Source organism: Rousettus aegyptiacus, unplaced genomic scaffold (assembly GCF_014176215.1).
Source record: "Rousettus aegyptiacus isolate mRouAeg1 unplaced genomic scaffold, mRouAeg1.p scaffold_m13_p_11, whole genome shotgun sequence".
Lineage (NCBI taxonomy): Eukaryota > Metazoa > Chordata > Mammalia > Chiroptera > Pteropodidae > Rousettus > Rousettus aegyptiacus.
The window spans coordinates 94,259,843-94,278,513 of record NW_023416286.1 but is presented as its reverse complement, the minus strand read 5'-3'; the positions used below and the strand labels follow the sequence as shown (position 1 = coordinate 94,278,513).

The following is an 18,671-nucleotide window of genomic DNA, read 5'->3' as shown; positions in this document are numbered from 1 at the left end:
GTGTCGGCTTCTGTGAAGGGGCTTGTGGGGGGGGCAGGCGGGGACGATGCCTTCCCCGAGGTCCCTAACATCTGCAGGAGACACACAGCGCTTGCTGCAAGAGTTTGCTGTGAAATGCTTGCAAAAGGAATTTGACGCTCAGACTAGCTCAGGGCCAGTATTCATTTCCATCGCTGAGTGACAAGTCACCAAGCACCAGGCGCTTCCCTGGCCCGTTCCAGGCTCCCAGGTTCCGGAGATCGGAAGTCGGTCTGGCGAGGCTCTCTGCTCCGATTCTCACGCGTCTGAAGCTAAGGCGCTGGCCAAGTGGCTCACTCCTTTGGGGCTGACTGGCCTGGCATCTTGAGGACTCACTCAGATTGTCGGCAAAATTCAGTCCTTTGTAATTTTAGGACCAAGGCCCTCGTTTATGTGCTGGCTCTTGGCCAGGGGTCACTCTCAGCTACATGAGGCCACCTTCAGGCCCTAGTCGGGTGACCATCTGATGGCATGGCAGCCGCCTTCGAGGCCGGCAGGGCGTCCCTCTTCAGTCCATCCAGGGGAGTCGTACGGCGTAGGGTAATTAACAGAAGGGCTCACAGTAAAGTTTGACGTATAAAGCACCTAATCACGCTAGAGGCCGCGCCAACACACTCAGAGGCCCCGTCACACTCAGGCAGGGGAGATGACAAGGCATGTGTGCACCAGGGGCGTGAGCCCTGGTGGCCCCAGAATTCTGCCGACAGCCAAAGAGAGGTCACGTCCACAGACACAAAACCCAGAGTCAGAGGAAGCGTGAGCAAACCGACTCTTAGGATTATTATTATATTGTTTAATTTTGGGAAGGCATCAAACTGCTCCAGACTATGTAATTGAGGCTTGAAACCAAAATTATTTAGATTTGCAGAAAAAACAGTGAGGCCGACATGTCGTGTAACTTATCACCGTCGTCGTCCTGACTCACTTGCCCCCTTTGGCGACTTCGTGAGGTGTGCGGAGGCCGCGGCCTGGACAGCGCTTCGGTGCGCCCGTCACCGGCTTCCCACCGCCACCCCGGCGACCGAGACGGTGGCTCCACGCCGCCGGTGATAAGTGCCGGCAGGAGAGACCGCTTCTTAACACGTGAAAACGTGACCCGCAGAAAGCGTGTGACAGTCATGACTCAGCGCTGGAGCTTCCGCGCGCTGGGCCTGGACCCCGGGCCACCGCGGGAGGGAACGTGTCCAGACCTGCGCTCCTGGGGTCCCTCGGCCGGGGAACCGTCTGGCGCCCCACAGAAGACTCCTCAGGAAGTGTGACATCAGCCACGGGAAAGCCGAAAAGCCGTCCTTCCTGGCGGCAGAGCCAAGCCTGTCGGCTCCCCCCAGGCGCTGCCGGGACGTCATCACGGCCTTGCTCGCGGCCGGCACAGTCCGCACGGAGCCCGGGGACCAGGGACAACCGCCCCGAAGCGTGGAGCTCGGCCTCGCAGTGGAGGAGAGCATGCGCCTGTCGTCCGAGGGCCTCGCGGAGCTCAGCCCCACGGCAAAGGCAGACGACGGACGCGGACTCGAAGGGGTTGTGAGCGGGGTCGAAGGTCGGGCGCCGAACTCGGGGCCCACCCACGGGAGCGAGCGGGCGGGGGGACAGCAGAGGAGAGCGGCCCCGGAGGGGGCTGCGCCTGAGAAATGGGAGTGGCGGAGAGGCCCGTGCTCTCTGGACGCTGATTCTGAAGTGGCTGCACGGAAGGAGGTCGATGCTGGTACCTCCTAGCGACGCCGCGTATCCACGGCGATCCCTCCTTTGCCAGCATGCGCTTGAAACACGAATGTTGCAAAAGGCAGACGTTGTGTTTGTGGAGCTGTCCTTGTCCTGGGGGGCGGGGGCGGGGCGGAGGCCGGCGGGGCGGCCAGCCGCGCCCCTGGTAAACCTGGGGGACCTGGGAATCCACAGCGCCCTGACTCGGGAAGGGGGCGGGCTCCACATTCTTGCTCGGGTGGATGACAGGTACTGGGGAATAAGGGAATCATCTCGAACACCCCAGCGCGCCAAGGGGAAGTGCATTTCCGTAACTGCAGTTGCCCATCAGCTTCAGAGCAATGCGTGTTGGTCTCTGCGACACTCGGTCTCAGGTAACAGAGTCGAGTCGGTGTGGTGCTCACCAGCCCGTTTTCTGCTCATGCTCGGTTCTCAGACAAGTCCTGTTTTTAATGGTTTAAAAACCATTCGTTTATACTCCCTGCAACAACAGCAAACTACACGTTTTCTCAAGGCACGCGGAGCATTCTCCAGGATAGACCTTACGTTAGGTCACAAAACAAGTGTTAAGAATTTTAAAAGTTTGAAATCACACAAAGTCTCTTTCTCAATCACAGTGGAATCACACTAGAAATCAGTAGCAGAAGCAAAATTTAAAATTCACAAATATGTGGAAATTAAATAACATGGTAATAAAAAACAAGTCATGAAGAAATTACAAGGGAACCAGAAAATACCTTGAGACAAATTAAAATGGAAGCACAGCACGCCAAAATGTATGGGCGCAGCCAAAGCAGCACTCAGAGGGAAATTTATAGCTGGAGACAGTCTCTTAGAGAAGACCTCAAGTCAACAATCTAACTTTGCGTCTTCGGGAAATAGAAAAAACAACCAATGAAATCCAAAGGTAACAGAAAAAAGTGAACATAGATCAGAGCTGAGACCAGTAAAATGGGGACTATAAAACAACAGAGAAAATCAATGTAACCAAGAGTCGGTTCTTTGAAAATATCAACAGAATTGACGAACATTTAGTGAGATCGAGTACAAAAATCGTTTTGGAATTGGAAGTTCAAAATATTCGAGGGGGCTCCATCCTTCTTATAGTCACTGATAAAATTGAAATGTCCTGAGAACACAGAAGAAGATCACATGATCCCGTGTGCAAATGTGTCGTGTGCCTCCTCGCACACGTCATTCCTGTGAATAGCAAGGCTTCGAGCTCCCCTGGCAACGCTCGCTAGGTGCTGCCGCTGACCCTCAGCCGCAGAAGCTGACGCCGACTCCGGAGATCTGGCAGACCCAAGGAGGGTAACGTAGAAGGGGAGGGAGGCGCGGGGGTCCCTCGTGCAGGGCTGATTTTAAAACTTCATGGTGGCGAAACCGCAGCCGCAGCACGACTGTCCGAGATGCCGCTAAGTACAGACGGGCTGATGAGAAGCCCGAGGTGCCGGCCTTTCGTTTTTCCCTCGACGTCAGCCCTGCCCTTTGGACGGCTCGTGAAGTCAGAATTGAAGGCGTGTCCTCGTCCTCGCTCTGCTAACGCGTCAGCGGGGCTTGGACCTGCCGTTAACTTACCTGAGCTTGAGAGCACCCCCGTGTACGGCGCGAGTCCATGCCACCTCACCCCCGTGCCCCCTCCAGCCCCCCGCTGTGACATCGCCTAGGACTTCCTTCCTGCGACTTCCTCGGTCACCGCCCTTCCCCTCCCTCTGTGTGAAGATGTGTCTAGGAGTGAACTAGTCTTTCTCGGATGAATTTGGTACAGTTGGACGGTCTTTCAAGTGTGCGGGTCACGCGCTGCTTGAAAAGTGTTTATTTCGCCTTCTCATGATAAGGGCCAAAAAGCACAAGGAGCTCGCATGGACATCTGGCCCGGCACTGGAGACGCGGCTCCTGACCTCCGCAGTCTGGTTCACGTGACGAAACCTGAATCATTGTGCATCACCTTAACTTCACAATTTAGTATTTTCATGAAATAACGACAAGTCTAGTTTTCAAAGAGGTCCTGTGTTCCGTTGACAATGTCCGGCTCACAGCTTTTATTAAAGTGGCCCTCACCTACGTGTTCTGTCGGGGGCGATAATGTTTGGGGCGCCCGAGACATGTCCGTCAGTCTGGGTGTACACTGTCATACTTTGCCGTGACACGCAATTATCTAAGATTTACATTATTTATCATATTTCTGTGGAGAAATGCAAATCAAATGCACATTTATAACACATCAACAGTATTAACACTTTAATTAGTCGGCATCCTTCTATTTAAATAGAGAACTGGTTCCAGAAATAATTTCCTCCAGGTGTTCGTCTATCAGTTTTCACTTTGGGGGAAAGAAAGAGTCTAAATACTTTGACATCCGCGTTTTCAGACTCTCAGGTTTCCAAACCTTAGGATATTTCTGTCTCGGCTGTGACCACGCTGCCCCAGAAGACATTTAACTAGTCAATTAATACAAAATTTGCATCTCGGATCCAAGTCGTATGCTTTTCGCGATGCATCGAACCATCACTGTCTCCTAAACTTTCCGGGGATAGGCTGGATGTGGAGAGGAAGAGAGGCGCTCGGGGTCCCTCCAAACGTCTGCTTCCTGAGCTCAGAGGCTGGAGAACGTGTGGTCGGGTCAGACGCGGCTGAGCTCACACACGCGCCCCCGCCCCCCGCTCCCCCAGTTCTGTCCGCCCCCCGCCCCGCCCCCGAGTTCTGCCTGTCCCCCGCCCCCGCGACGCGTTTTGCGTCCTTGCTGTTCTCACCTTGCGTCACGTGAAAATTGGGAGCGAAGCTCAAGCAAAACGCCGCGCTAAGACGCAGAGCCTGGTGACCTAAAATGCGCTCATGTCACTTCACGCCACAGAGGGCGGAGAGTTTAGCACTTGCTTTGAATGTGTCCATGGCGAATCAGATTTTCACTCCACTAGAGGAGAAAGTTTATGCCGACACGTTCTGCAAAAGGAAGAATCCCCTCTCGGTATTCTTAGCTCTCCTCTAAACCAGCAGTTCTCAGACAGGGGACCTTTTGCCACCGGGGGGGCAAAGGCAACGTCCGGAGACATTCTGCGTGGTCCCGACCTGGGGAGACGGGCTGCTGCATCTGGCGGGCAGAACCGGCGGTCCCCACGTGCAGGGGACGGCGCCAGCGCCAAGGACGCCCGCCGCGCCCGCTTCTCATGATGGGCCCTGAACGTGCCGACGTGGACCGCCCAGGGACGCGCGCCCGCCGAACCGAACCGGGCGTTCTGCGGTGTTATTCCTACGCGGGGCAAGGGTGGGAGGACCCCGCGTTCCTGTCATCGGGGCCCCTCCCCGAGTCCTCGCATGCCTGTGAGCCTCGGAGCCGCGGAGTCCGCAAGGCTGTGCCTTCCCACGTCACCAGTCCCCACGTGCTCTGTGTGTGTGTGTGCGCGCGTGTGTGCGCACGTGTGTGTGTGCGCGGGCACCGTACGCGGCACCGAGTCCCACACGCCTGCGGCCGCTGCATTCGGGGTGCGGAACTGCGCCTTCACCACGGACACCACCTGCCGCACCACCCAACACGCGCACGCACACACGGGCACACTCACACACACACGCACACTCACTCACACAAGCCACACACTCACACACATGCTAACACACATACACACTCACACATAAACACGTTCACTCGCATACACACGCACACTCACGCATCCACTCAGACACACACATACACTCACAGCACACTCACACGTACATTCACACACACTCACATGCACACTCACACATGCACACACTCACACACATACACACACTCACACACACTCGCACACACTCACTGGCTTTCATTCTTAGCAGCCTCCGAGCTAGCTTCCAGCTTCGTGATCCGTCATTTCAGGACTGCTGTGTAAACGGATCCCATGCTGAGCAGCCGTTGGAGGTTGGCTGTTGGAAAGGGCAGGATCAGATGCCTTTAAAAATAGAGACCGATACTGTGTTGGATTCTTCAACTGACTTTTTTTCGTTAAGATTTCACACCAGCTCCCCATATCGGTTAGGAATCGTGTTTGTCTCTGAGTCACGGAAAACAGACAACAGTGGCTTACGAAGGTCAAGGGCTTACTTTCTTTTATACGATGAAAAATATGAAGCTATTCATCCCAGAACTGGTGAGTTGGCTCGCAGGGGGTCTGGGCTCGCCCTGGCACTGTCTCTGCTCTCCTGCTGGTGTGGTTCTCAGCAGGACCTGCCCGAGACAGCTGCCCCCACGGCCACGTTCCCTCCGGGGGGCCGGTGTACGGGGCAGGACGGGGTCTCACCCCACGGAGGGCTTTCCGAAGCCGGTCTCAAAGCCCCACAACGTCCACTGCTCTGTCGGTGACAAAGATACTGTTCCCTGGACACTCACACTTAAATGCGCACTAGGAAATGTGGATTCTCAACACACCGGCACGTCGAAGGCAGCTGGGAATTGGGTCACTAAGAAAGCGTGAAGTAGCAGGTGTTAGTAGTGGCGGCTGGCATCGTTTGCCGCAAGCCCTAGGACCACCCAGCGCGACGGCTCCCTGAAGCTACGCATGCCCGGGTTCTCACACTGCCCGCCTCGGACTAAGTTATTTAAGCCGCTCGTGTCCCCACATCCATACAGAGGGCACAGTTCTACCTGCATTAAGAGAACACGAGTGTCATTTCGGAGCAGTGGCATTCAAAGGAAAGAGCGTGCCTGCCACATGGTGACGGCCGCACGCCTGACGCGCTGTCACGGTCACCGTCCACCTCCTGCCGCAGCCCGGGCCCTCCCGCAGGTGTTAAAGTCTGAGCCGGCCGTAGGGAGCTGAGCGAGGCGAGTGGCATTTAATTCCATTGATCCCTGGCGTGATGGGATTGACGGCTGTCGGGAAAGAGGCTTGAAAGGTACAAAGGGCACCCTAGTGACAGGCCGAGCCGGCGAGAGGGGCAGCGGCATCCCCGTATTTTCAGAGTAAAATCAATGGCACGAAGCGGTGTTTTCATCACAGAGGAGAGCGCGCCGCCCGCCATAATGCAGCTTGGTTTGTGCCCTCAGTGCCCGGGACGCTCCCGCGACTGCCTTGCAATTAAGTCCGTTTTCCCAGGGTGCCCCATCATCAGCAACGGCCCCGGGCCGCCGCCTCCGATGACAAAGGGCCGTTCGCTTATTTACCAAGTGTGTGTGAATTACTGTGCATTCCACGCGCACTTGGGGATTCAAAACGGTAAAAAGTGAGAGAGCAGGAACATCGAAGGTCAGGGAATGGAGCGAGGCCGGGCGCCCTCCTGGGCGAGGTCACGGGGCAGGCGGAGAAGGGGTGCTCGTGCGTTTGCATGCGCTGCGGGTCCTGCGTCGTGTGTACCTGGGGACGCTGGCCATGGTGACGATGACTCTCCACGGCCTCCAAGCAGGGAACCGCTGTGCTGGTGAGCAAGAAAAGGCAGGCGGAGGGCGGCCCCGGCGGGAGGCGCGGGCCCCGCTCGGGAAGCGCGCACGGTGCGCGTCCCGGGAGAGGCCCCGTCGTGCCGGCCTGCGCGTGACGCGTTCCAGTCCCACGCGCCTTCCCCGGGCTGCCGCGCCCGGCCCGTCCCCTCGCTGTGCGGACACCACACGCGCCGGCCGAAGTGCTCTGACCTTTCTGCCCGCGCCGCCCACTTGGGGGCCATGGACGTGCCCGGCAGCAAAGTAAGTGGGCGGCGGCGAGGTGCAGAGACGGGAACGGGGGACGGAGGGCCGAGCCGCAGGGGGATGCGGTGGGGGCGCGGGGGGCCCGGGTCGGCAACGCCGGCCGGAATCACGTCCGTCCGCGGTCTGGGGAACGCTCGGGTCTGTGTCCCCAAGGAGCTAACAAGCAGGACGCGCCGTTGCTGCCAGCAGAGGCAGCGCGTCCCGGCGGCTTCCGAGGGCTGTCCTTCCCGCGGTCTCGGAATTAGAAGTGGAGCGAGCAGCTGCTTTTAGGAAAAGCCCGTCACCTATGAAACATGATTCCCCTGTGCAGGGGAAGAAAAGGAGTTGATCGTTTTGCCCATCGGGGATGATTAATCATTGTGTTTAAGATTAAGGCATGTTTGGCTTGTTAAATGTATGGGTTTTTTTTTTTCTTTTTCCTTTGAAAGTTACCCACATACTTCCACAGAGGACAGTTAAGCACGAGAGTCAAGTTCTTTAACTTTGGCTTTAAAAGCATCTTTAAAACGTTGCAAGAGAAACAGAAGTTAGCTTGCAAACTGTTTAAAAATGTATAATTTATCTTTCAATTTTAAATTGTTATATCATACACTCACTTTGAAACAAAGGCGCCACACGAGAAAATCCAGTAACTCTCAGGATACCCGTGTCACAGATTCGTCGCGGATATTGTAACCGCATCGACGCCAGCGAGACGGGAGACAAAACGGCACCCACGCGGAGCCCGCCTGGTGTCTGCTTCCATGTAACGATTAAGTCTAACGAACAGAACGTGCAGCGGAGCGTTCGGTGGTGTGGCCCTCGCAGGAGTGTGAGAACCACCCGGACGACTCGCTTAAATTGCTCGTCGGGGCGCGATTAGTTCTCATTTGTTTCTCCCTTTCACGTTTGACATCCTGCATTAACTCCGCATTCCGAATTACGTCGAAGGATTGCTCAGCCACATTCTAATTTACTCTTACAGGGAATATTGCATGTATTTTATGGAGGTCATTGATCCATGCCTTTCCGTTTTGTTATTTTTTTCAGAGTTCTTTCTCGAGTCTGTCAATGACATTTAACAAAAGCAGTATTGTTTCTACACGTCCTCATTAAAAAAAAAAAGAAGTTGCATCTCTCATCTGCAAGTCAGTAGCATCAAAAATGTCGCGATTCAATGGTCATGCATTACCTGTGGTTGACGTGCAGCCCCACAGTTTAAGCTCCAGAGGAATTTGCAACTGTCCCAAGCTGTTGGCTGAGTGAAATAATTTTATTTTATTTAAAAATATGTGTATTCATTAATGAAAATTGATAGGGTATAAAAACAGCACAAAAAAAGAATTGATCATTAAACTTGCCATTATGCAGATGCAGCATTTTAGCATATTTTCTTTTTCTTTTTTTTTAAATAGAAATAGGTAAGTCGCACCTGTGCCGCGCAGAATTCTAGCAGGCTCTCCTCCACAGGGCTGTTGAGAAGTTGGATCATTACCCCCTTTAAGCATGTAGAACAGTGATTGACGCCTGTAAGCATTATTCTATTGCTCGCTATTGTTTATTACTATAATTTTATTCCTCCGTTGTAACCAAACACTAATTATTTCAAAATGTGTCCTGGGATGTCAGTCTTCCCCACAATTTAGTCTAATTTCGTTTTCAATAAGCCATCCCAGAGCCCAGGGAAGTGACTGGCACTCACGTACAATCACAGGAACTGTCTCTCTGTGTTTCGTCAGTAACAATGAAAAGTTGAGCTAGTGATGAAATCACCAGCTTCTGAGTTCGATGAATAAAAAAATAGTTTACTATTGAACGGTTCTTTTTCGATGTGGTGTAGGTGAGGATAAGTGTGCCCATAAAGTGACTCGCTCTTATCCTTAACGAATGACAAATTTCACACAGGAAAGAAAAGCTTCTAAAACCCTTCAGCGTGCAGGAGTCTCGTCGGGCGCGTGTGAGTGTGACTTCTCATGTGGCATGAAATGCATCAGCTCGACTGTGCTCTGCAGGAATCCAGTGCTGTTTCGGTTTGTGTCGACGTGAGGCCATTGAATTTTCACAGGTGTACGAGTCCCCAGTTAAACCCTGCGCACATGCGTGCGTGTGCGCGCGTGTGCGTGTGCGTGTGTGTGTGTGTGTGAGAAGGAGTCCGAGGTCCTTTAGGTTAAAATGGTAGCACAAGAGGGAGGGATCGAGGTGTTGATTCAACAAATCTGTGGAACACGGAGCACACGCCACACACCGTGCCGGACCCAGTGGTAACAGAAAAATGGCTCCGTTTTCAATGGATTTTGCATTCTAACGGGAAAGACGGAAAATGGAGAAATGACAGAGACAGACAGATAGGGCTAGTTAGATAGGAAAATCTCAGATAACGTGAGGAGAATTGGGTGGGGGCACAATTAGGTCACAAGCACAGCGGTCAGTGGACAGAGCGGGGGTGACGTCCCCAGAGAGGTCAAGTCCTCCCTGAGAAAACGGCACTCAGATCGGGACCATGTAACAGCATCTCAGGAGACTGGGGGCACATGCCGGTGGCAGTGGGGGCGTCCACGTGGCCTCCCAAAGCTCCCGTCACAAGTGCCCACAATGGGCGAGGCACGGCGCTTGAACCCGGCCCAGCGGCCACGCAGCAGCATGTCCCGGGAGCTTGTCCTGCGGCCAGCGAGGACATCTGCGTGAATTCCTCCTGGCCACCTCTTGTGTCTGCTGTCCCTCAGAGACCTGAGCTGGACAGCCATCCCTCTGTGGGGCCGCGTCTGGGCTCCCCGGCCCTGTCCCAGAGGTGAACGGGTCACCCCAGTCTTCAGTCGCGTGGCATTGTTATTTATCGAGTCGGAGCATAGGCGTTTGTATTCTCACCACCTCAGACCTTTCCTTTTTACTTTATGTAACGTCTCTGGATCGTTATTTTCGTATTTAAACAAAATACCCTTTAAATAACTCTTTAAAATTACTTCTGTGGTTTGAAGTTTTGTTCAGCCAAGGTAAAGATAAGGAATGTGTTAATAAATGGTCTGAGACTTAAAAAACTGCAGACGGCCTTCTCTTTCTTCTCCCACAAAATAACCTCTTCACTGAACAAACATGCTCCATTTTATCTGGGACTCATAATCTTATCGATCCATTACCTTTAGAGTTTTATTGTGTCAGAAAAAGAACAAACTGTAATTTGCATTTCTTCAGATATAATCCGCTCTCTCTTCTGGGTTTGTGTTTGAGATTTTCCGGGGGAGGGGGGGTGTTAGTGGTAAACAGCTCGGCGAGGAGACTCACGCCTGTGTTTGCGCCTTGCCTTAAGTGGGTCACACTGTGCCGTTTCACACTCTATTCTCAGCATGAATCAGGTGCAAGAAAATGTGCCTTCCATTATTTTTCTAATTATTGATCCTGAACCCTTTGTTCCAGTTATATCTTGACAGGCTTTAATATCTTCAGCTTTTATCTGTAGATCTATAATTTTCTCTTGCGATTATTTAATCATTCGGTCCTTCAGAGTTCCAGCTAAGTGACTCCATTTCTCTTCTGATGATGGATTCCAGCGTTCTGTAAATATTAATTCTGAAGTTTGACACAGCTGATAATGCTCTGACATGTTCCATAGGATTGTATTGCGGTTCTTAAATTTCCGGTCTCGTTTTTAATGAATTGCTCTCCTGTGTCACCCATCTGAGGCTATCTGAGTCATTTTCTAGATGATGCAGGTGATTCTCTGGCTGCTTCAGCCCAGGGCTGAGGACTTCTCCTGGGGGCCTCACCGGTGAGCTCTCACCCAGCAGAGCGTGTTTAATGTTCCCCCATCACTGGGCTCACCCCGGGCGAGCGGCGACCTCGTATGTGGGACAGATTTCGTGTCATGCCGATGGTGTTTCCTCGAGGGATTTCATTTGTGATGAAATCAATTTGCACTTCCCCTGACTGGTTCTTTCCTGAAATGTTGCGGATCTCGCTTTACTCCTTAGGATTCCTTTCTAATGCAAAAGAAACGTGCACCCCCATTTTTACTGAGCATCATTTACACCAGCCGAGAAGTGGCAGCCACTAGGTGTCCACGCACAGACACACAGATGGTGTGTGTGTGTGTGTGTGTGTGTGTGTGCACAACGGGACTTCACACGGCAGCGACACGGACGGACCTGGAGGGTGTCGCGCTGAGGGAAACGAGGCGGCCAGAGAGATTCCGTGCGGTCTCACTTACATGTGGAATCCAAAAACAAAACAAAACAAAAACCAGATGCAGAGTTGCAGTTTATACAGGATGCATAACTCTGGGAGGGAGCATGCCGCCCAGCAACGACCGTTGATAGCACCGTGCCGAATGCTGGACGCTGGCCGAGAGACCGGGGTCCAGGTGCTCACACCACGTGAGAACGTGGCCGCGTGGGGACTGCAGCTTAGCTGGGCTGTAGTAATCATTTCACTCTAGCAAACCTCAATGCAACACACCTCGAATACACGCAATTTCTACTAAAGGCGCATCCTCCTGTCAAAATCACTTTTCTTGTGCATCTCCGGCTTTACTCGATTGAGAATTGTTGGTGCATTTCATCACAAACGCGTATTTTGCGTTCGTAGTTATAGACTGGCATATTCCGACAAGCTAGAGTGTTTTTTACACCAGATCAGGTCTGAACGTTCTCTTTTATCAGTGTGGACTAACCATAGTCCTTTGACCACGCCTCTGGTGATCTTTCAAGCTTGTTACCTATGAAAGCCCAACATCCTTTGCTTTGGCTTGAAAGAATCGCGAATGGCCATTGTACACCCCTAAGGAAAGCAGGCTTCTGCAGCGAGACGCCCTCCCGCCGGCTTGTTTCAGGTCAGCCAGCGAGCCCCTCAGGGCTTGCTGGACTAGCTCTGCGGGGCAGGGCACCACACAGGTGGGTGCCGAGTTAACGAGGCCCCCGGGTCTCCGTGTGGCTTCTTCAGTTATTCTGTCCTCTCCTGTCTGATGGGGTCGCTTACGAATCAACCATGAGAAAGAGCAAACAATGAGAGAGAACGGTCCTCAGGTCCCGAGGGTCATAGGCCGTGTTTACACTGGTCTGCAGTAGCCATTGGCCGCCACACCCTCTCCAGCCAGATGGCTGAGGGGGGCGATTCCTGCAAAACAGCAACGTGAAAGAGCGGATTTTTAAAATACATTATATGGCTGTATCGCTGATGTCAGTAGGAATTTCGGGTAGAAGATTCATGCGCTCCACACGTGCGTGGCGGGGAGCCCCCTCCCCCGCAGAGCCCGGCCAGAGCGGCGATGTCACGCGAGACGGCGGTCGGAAGCCAGCCTCCCGGGTGCCGCCTACGCCTCCCCCCACCCCGCCGTGTGTTTAGCAGACGGGCGCCCGGTGCCTCTCCACGAGGGTCCCCGGCGCCGTGGTTCCTGCACTCCCCGGGCTGTCTTCTCGTTACGTCGGTTTCTTCCTATTCATCTCTCTCTCTCTGTCCCTACCTGCCTGTCATCTGTCTGTCATCATCTCCCTCTCTGAGTCATCCAGGGTTTTTACACCGTCTCCAGCTCACCTTTCCCTTCACCACAAGAGGAAGAGTTTCTTCTTCCAGGTGAAAGGACCCCGTGCTCTTAGAGAGAAGGTCATGGTCCCTGGAGCCGTGAATACGGTGCGTCACACGGCAGCTGGCTCGTGTGCAGGTCCCGGGGCCCATCACAGGATCAAAGCGTTCTTCAAACCACAGCTTGGCCGTGTCGAGCACGGAGGATGACTCTAGCCTCGGAAGGGCTTTTTGCATCTGCTAATATAAATAATTACTTGAAATCTGCATACCTTACTCTAAAAGTATTTATTTCTTGGTTCCCTGGGTATCTTCAAAATACATCTCATTAACTGCAGTCCACATTTCTTACGCTAGTGCTGAGTGTATCTTTCGGTCATTCCAGACACTATAAATGTTCAAATAAATACTTGACAGATATTCGACTTAAAGTGCAGCATAGGTTAATCTCATTTCGGAGCTGATAATAGATGGCTTCGGAGCACTAGCGGTTCTGAATTCCATAAAGTCCTATCATCCAGGGCTCTCTCAATTTAAAAGCCACTTGAGGTCCGCGGGAATTCGGCGGTGGTAAGGAGCAAAGTCAGTACTGCGCCCGCGTGCTGGCGGCGTTTGAGGTCGTGGGACGTTCCTGTCACGCTAAGCCGCTCTCTCCGCCTCTGCCGCAGGTCATCAAGCTCGCCTTCGAGGAGTTCGAGCTGGAGCGCGGCTACGACACCCTCACGGTGGGCGACGCCGGGAAGGTGGGCGACACCAGGACGGTCCTGTACGTGTAAGTGTGCCACGCCCCGCCCCCTGCCCGTCGCGAGCGGCCGCGTTGCGGACGGGCCGTGCTGGACACGCTGGCGCAGGCCCAGACCCCGGAGCCCGACGGGGCCGCCCACGGGAAGTCGAAGGGGTTCCGACGCTGGCTCCACGTGGGAACCTGCCTAGCATTGCGTTTTACTTCTATAAATGGTCCCCACCTCCCAAAAAAAAAAATTATTTTAAAAAGTGGCAATAAGTAGAATTTACAGAAAAGTAGAAAGTAGAAATGATGAGTTTCTCAAAGCAACCTTCCCCTCCCCTCCCCTCCCCTCCCCTCCCCTCCCCTCCCCTCCCCTCCCCTCCCCTCCCCTCCCCTCCCCTCTCCCTCTCCCCCTTCCCCTCCCCCTCCTCCTCTCCTCCCCACCGCCCCCCCGCCCCGTTTCTTCTTCCCTGCGGCAGCACATTGCCAACGCAGGTGTTTTTTCTAGAACAGCGCCGCGTGACTTCCAGAGCCCCTCGCGCGCTGCGAGGCGGCTTACTAAGAGAGGCCGGGACCGCGGGGAAACGGAGTCGGGGTGGCTCGCGGTACCGCCGTGGAAGTCAGCACCCCGCGTGTGGCAAAGCCCCGGCGGCCTCGGGTGCGGGTGGCCCGTGCGTCTTGCGCGTCCTGCGCTGGCGCCGGCCACCCAGGTCGCGGGCTGCTCCGCGGCTTCACGCCAGACGCGGGCCCCGTGCAGACAGACGCAGGCCGAGCGGGCAGGCCCGTGGGGCGCTGTGGCGTCCGGCCTGTCGGAACCCGGAACGTCACGCCGGGCCGGCGCTGCCCGCCGAGGAGCCCGCGCGGCTCCCTCGCCTGCCCCGCGCGCCGCGCAGGTGGCCTCCGGCCGCGGCTCCCGGAGGACCAGGCCGCACGCGGCTTCCGTTCACAGGAGCGACCGCAGAGTCCCCTCCTGCCGGGGTTTCCCCTGGGTCCGTGGGGAAGGCCGCCCCAGAGAACTGCGCGTTGCTCCGCTAGAAATCAGCGCCGCACCAAACACACGCGCCTCGCGCCGGCCACTTCCCGGGACGGGGTCCCCGGCGCGGCGCGGTCCACGGCGGCCCTGCCGTCCACGCCCGTGGAATCCGCGGGCCCCACCCGCCGGCTGGGGACGCGCCCTGCCCACGGTGTCATCCTGGACACCTTTCCCACCAGCGCGTTCTCCGTCCGACCTTGCGATTAGCCCGCTGCTGCTGTCACTGCCGACAATAGTCACAGTCGGGGCCTGGCCTGCGACTCAGGACGACCGCAGCCAGAGCGCCAGCGGCGGCGCAGCGAATGTGCATCGTTGCCTCGCATTCGCCCCGCGCTGAGCAGTGCCCGGTGCGCGGGGCTCCCCCGACCCCCGCCTTCCTCCTGTGAGTCGGGGGTTCAGGGGAGCCTCGTCATGCGATGGTGGCAGGGAGCCCGAGGTGCACCCCAGCGCGCACACTCGGAGTCGGTCGGAGCGGGCGGGCGGCCTCCGGCACCTGCTCCCCGGTCGGCAGCCGCAGGGCCACCCTGCGAGCTGTCCCCTGACTGCCCCCAGCCCTGTGCCCTGCCCTTCTCCTGCAAACAGCTCTGAGCAAGTTCGTTGTCACACGCGCTTCATCTGCCGTGAGAAAACTCCGCAGCAGAGGCAGCGCGAGGCGAGGGCATTTTCACGTCCGGGCTCCGGCTTTTCCGGGCAGCCCTGGGACCTGGTCGCGGTGTACTCGCCCTTCGCTGTGGGCAAGCCGGTTTCCCGCGCCCGCGTCTGGCAGTTACTCTCCCCCGCCTGACCGTGAGCTGAAAACTGCTTTTGTCTATAAAAGTGTGGGTGCCTGCGGGGCGCACGTCCATCTGCTGTGGGCGCCCCGCCCGGCGCTGGCCCGAGCCGGCGTGGCTGGCCCCGCGGGCAGCACCGGGGCTGGAGCTGCCCTTGACCGTCTCCGTGACCCTGGAGGAAGTGGCTCGGCTTCCCTGCACCTGTTTCGTGGCCATGAAGCGTGTACGGTAACCGCTCCGGCCTGAGGTGAGGAGCAGCGTGGAATGGCACGTGTGGGGACACCGGGGAGCAGCAGAGTGCACCCCGCCCCCCGTGAGGCCGCTCTGCTGGTGCGTGATGCCTCGTTTAGGGGAGGATGCCACTGACCCCGACGGGGGGCACCGTCTGATAAACGTGAGCCTCGGAACATTAACGCAGCGAAGCAGTGCCGTTTAAAGCCCCCGAGGCCACCACTAGAACCGTGACGTCACACCCGGCGACAGAGCCGTGGCCGGCCACGCGTCCCGCCGACACGCGTGTGGCTAGAGCTTCCTCTCATAGCGCAAACCTGTCAACGAAAAACTAGACGGCCGACCGAACCCAACGGAGATGGCCCTGGGGAGCATAGCGCACCAGGCATCAGCTGGGCGTTGACTCGGCGGCAGGAGCGTCCCCCGCGGCCAGAGTCCCAGGACAAGGAGGAGGCCGGGGTGAGGACCACGCGGCGTCTTGGAGTGAGCCGGGGGCCGTCGAGAGCGGCTCGTCGGCAGGTGCCCGTGTGTTCCCGTGTGTCGCGCCGTCGGCACCGTGCCGCGTGACGGCCACCGGGGAGCGGCAGTCGCGCGGGGACAGTGACGGCCGCGCGTCTTACGGGGCCGATGACTCTCGTGATTCGCGTGTCGGCTGAAATCCACGCCTCGCGCCTGTTTTGTGGAAGCTGGAGTGACTCCCTCAGGCTCAATACTTTATTGGGGCCCCTTTTTAATGGAGTGGGGGAAGGCAGGAATTCTATTCAGATCTTGGTTTTTAGGAGAATTTTGGAACGTGCGACAGCCTAACCAGCTCATCCTGAATACGGGGTTAAAAATTCCAATTTCCATCAGTGGCTTTTTATTTCATTAACTTTCTTGGAAAATAAAATTAAAAATAAAAGAGAGAGAATGACAGCGTGTTAGGGGACTCTCTTAACGGTCTGATCTCCCCAAGACGTGGACGCATTTGCTCAGGTCGCTTTTATAGGACGACAACAAATCTCTACCGAGACCTTTTCACGAACGCGTGTGGAGCATTGAGAACAGCGACCGGCCGAGCTGCGCTCCGCGGCGTCCCTCCGGCTTTCGCCATTGCTGGCAGCTGGCGACAGGGAGGCAGCGTGAATTTCAGGGGGTCCTGGCGACCGGGGGCACCGGTTCCCGGTTTTAAACGTTCATCCTTCCGAGGGCTCAACAGGCTGCGTCAGGGAGGTCGGAGCCACGCGGCATGTCCTCTGCTGCCTCCGCGGTCGACTGACAAGGACACTGGCTCTTCCCCACGGTCAGTTGATCTGTGATTCTCGAACCCGCTTCTTGCTGTGAGAAGCTGCCCAGGCTCCCGGCGCTGTTTTCCCACGCCCACCCGCGTCGTCCCGAGCCGGAGGGCCTCGTCCCCTTCTTATTAGGAGGCTGCGGGAAGGCCACGGACAGCCGCGGGAGGCCGGCGTGCATGTCTGCGTGCCCCGACCGCGTCGGGGGGTTTAGCCGCGGCACAGCCCCGTGCTCGGAGGAGCCTGTGCCACCACACGCAGCTTCCGGAATGACCCGGCGCAGGTGTGGAAAGGCGTTGCTGGGACTGTGCTGGGAGCTGCACTGAGCCTGAGGTCCACCTGTCAGGCGCTGGCATCGGCACCGCGGTACAGGTCACGAGCACGGTGTGTCCTGCCGTCTGTCCAAAGCTTCGTATGTGTCCAGTAGTATAACATCTTCGCTTTTTGTTCTGTTCGTATGGTAAATTACATCGACTGATTTTCGAACGTTGAACCAGCCTCGCATGACTGGAATAAATTATGCTTTGGGCGAAGGTCTCGGACTTGTAGCTAACTGGACAATCAGACTCGACGGCCTAGGATTTCGTTGAGGATGTGTGCGCCTGAGTTCAGGAGCGATGTCGGTCTGTAGTTTCTTTCTTTTCTTTCCTCCTCTTCTCTGTCCTGCTCCGGTTTGGGTATGAGATGAACACCGGCCAGCCAAAACGGGTTAGGAAGTACTCTGTCCTCTGTTATTTCCTAGAAGAGTTTATAAAAACTTTATGCTGATTCTTCTGTAAAAGATGGGTAGAATTCTCCAGTGAAACTATCTAGGTCTATCGATTTATTTATTTTGGGGGGCAGGGGGGAGGGAGAGGCTTTTTAATTACATCATCGTTACAGGACAATGAAGATTGTCTAGTTCATTGGTTGAGTTTTGGCAGATCATGCTTTTCAAGAAATCAGTCCATTTTTAATAACTGCCAAAATGGCGAGTCTAAAGTTGTCCATAATTTGTTTATCATCATTTTAATGGCTGTTGGAGACATCGTCGTGTCTGCCGTTGTATTCCTGGGATTGGTATTTGATCTCTCCCTCCTCCCACCACCCCACTTCTTAGACGCTTACCACTGACGTTGATTTTTATAAGAAACGGTTTTCTTTTCTTGTTATTTCTCTATTTGCATTTCGTCGATTTCCGATCTTCATCATACTCTTTTCCTTGCTTTGGGTTTCTGTTGCTCTAAGTTTCTACAGTTTCTTAGGTAAGAACTTAGGTCAGAATTTGATACATTTCTCCCTCTCCGATGCCATCATTGAGTACTACAAAATTTCCTCTTGGCACTATTTCAGCTGCCGGCAACAAATTTTTGTTCTCATTTTCATTCAGTTCCATGTATGTTTTTTTTTTTTTTGGTTGTTTCCCTTGAGACTGTTTCTTTGAACCATGAATTGTTTAAAAATGTGTTTTTCAATTTCCACATGTTTAGAAAATTTCCCGTCACCTTTCTGTTGAAAGCTTCCGGTTGGATTTCATTGTGGGTTGAAAATACCTGCATCATCGTTTCGCTTCCTTTAAACGTGTCCAGGTCACTCACCCTTCCAGGCGAGGACGTGTCCCCCTTGGCGATGCTGTGTAGGCACCTCAGGCACCTGCTTCCCACTGTTGCCGGGCGAAGTCAGTCACATCCTGCTGGGTGAATGTTCCCGTATCCTCGCTAGTCCGTCTAGTTGCAGAAACGAAGGGGCGGGGGCCTTGAAATTTTCAGCCGCGCTGTGGCTTCCTCTGCTGCCTCTCGGC

General features: G+C 55.2%; 1 protein-coding gene across 2 annotated transcripts in view; it reads left to right on the top strand.

Moving 5' to 3' along the window:
• CSMD1 (CUB and Sushi multiple domains 1) overlaps window positions 1-18,671 on the top strand; it is a 1,035,440-nt gene that overhangs the window by 782,957 nt on the left and 233,812 nt on the right. For both annotated transcript variants that reach the window (XM_036228983.1, XM_036228984.1), the window contains exon 11: window positions 13,528-13,631. In XM_036228983.1, the coding sequence (XP_036084876.1) occupies window positions 13,528-13,631 (104 nt within the window). The remainder of the gene's footprint in view (window positions 1-13,527; window positions 13,632-18,671) is intronic.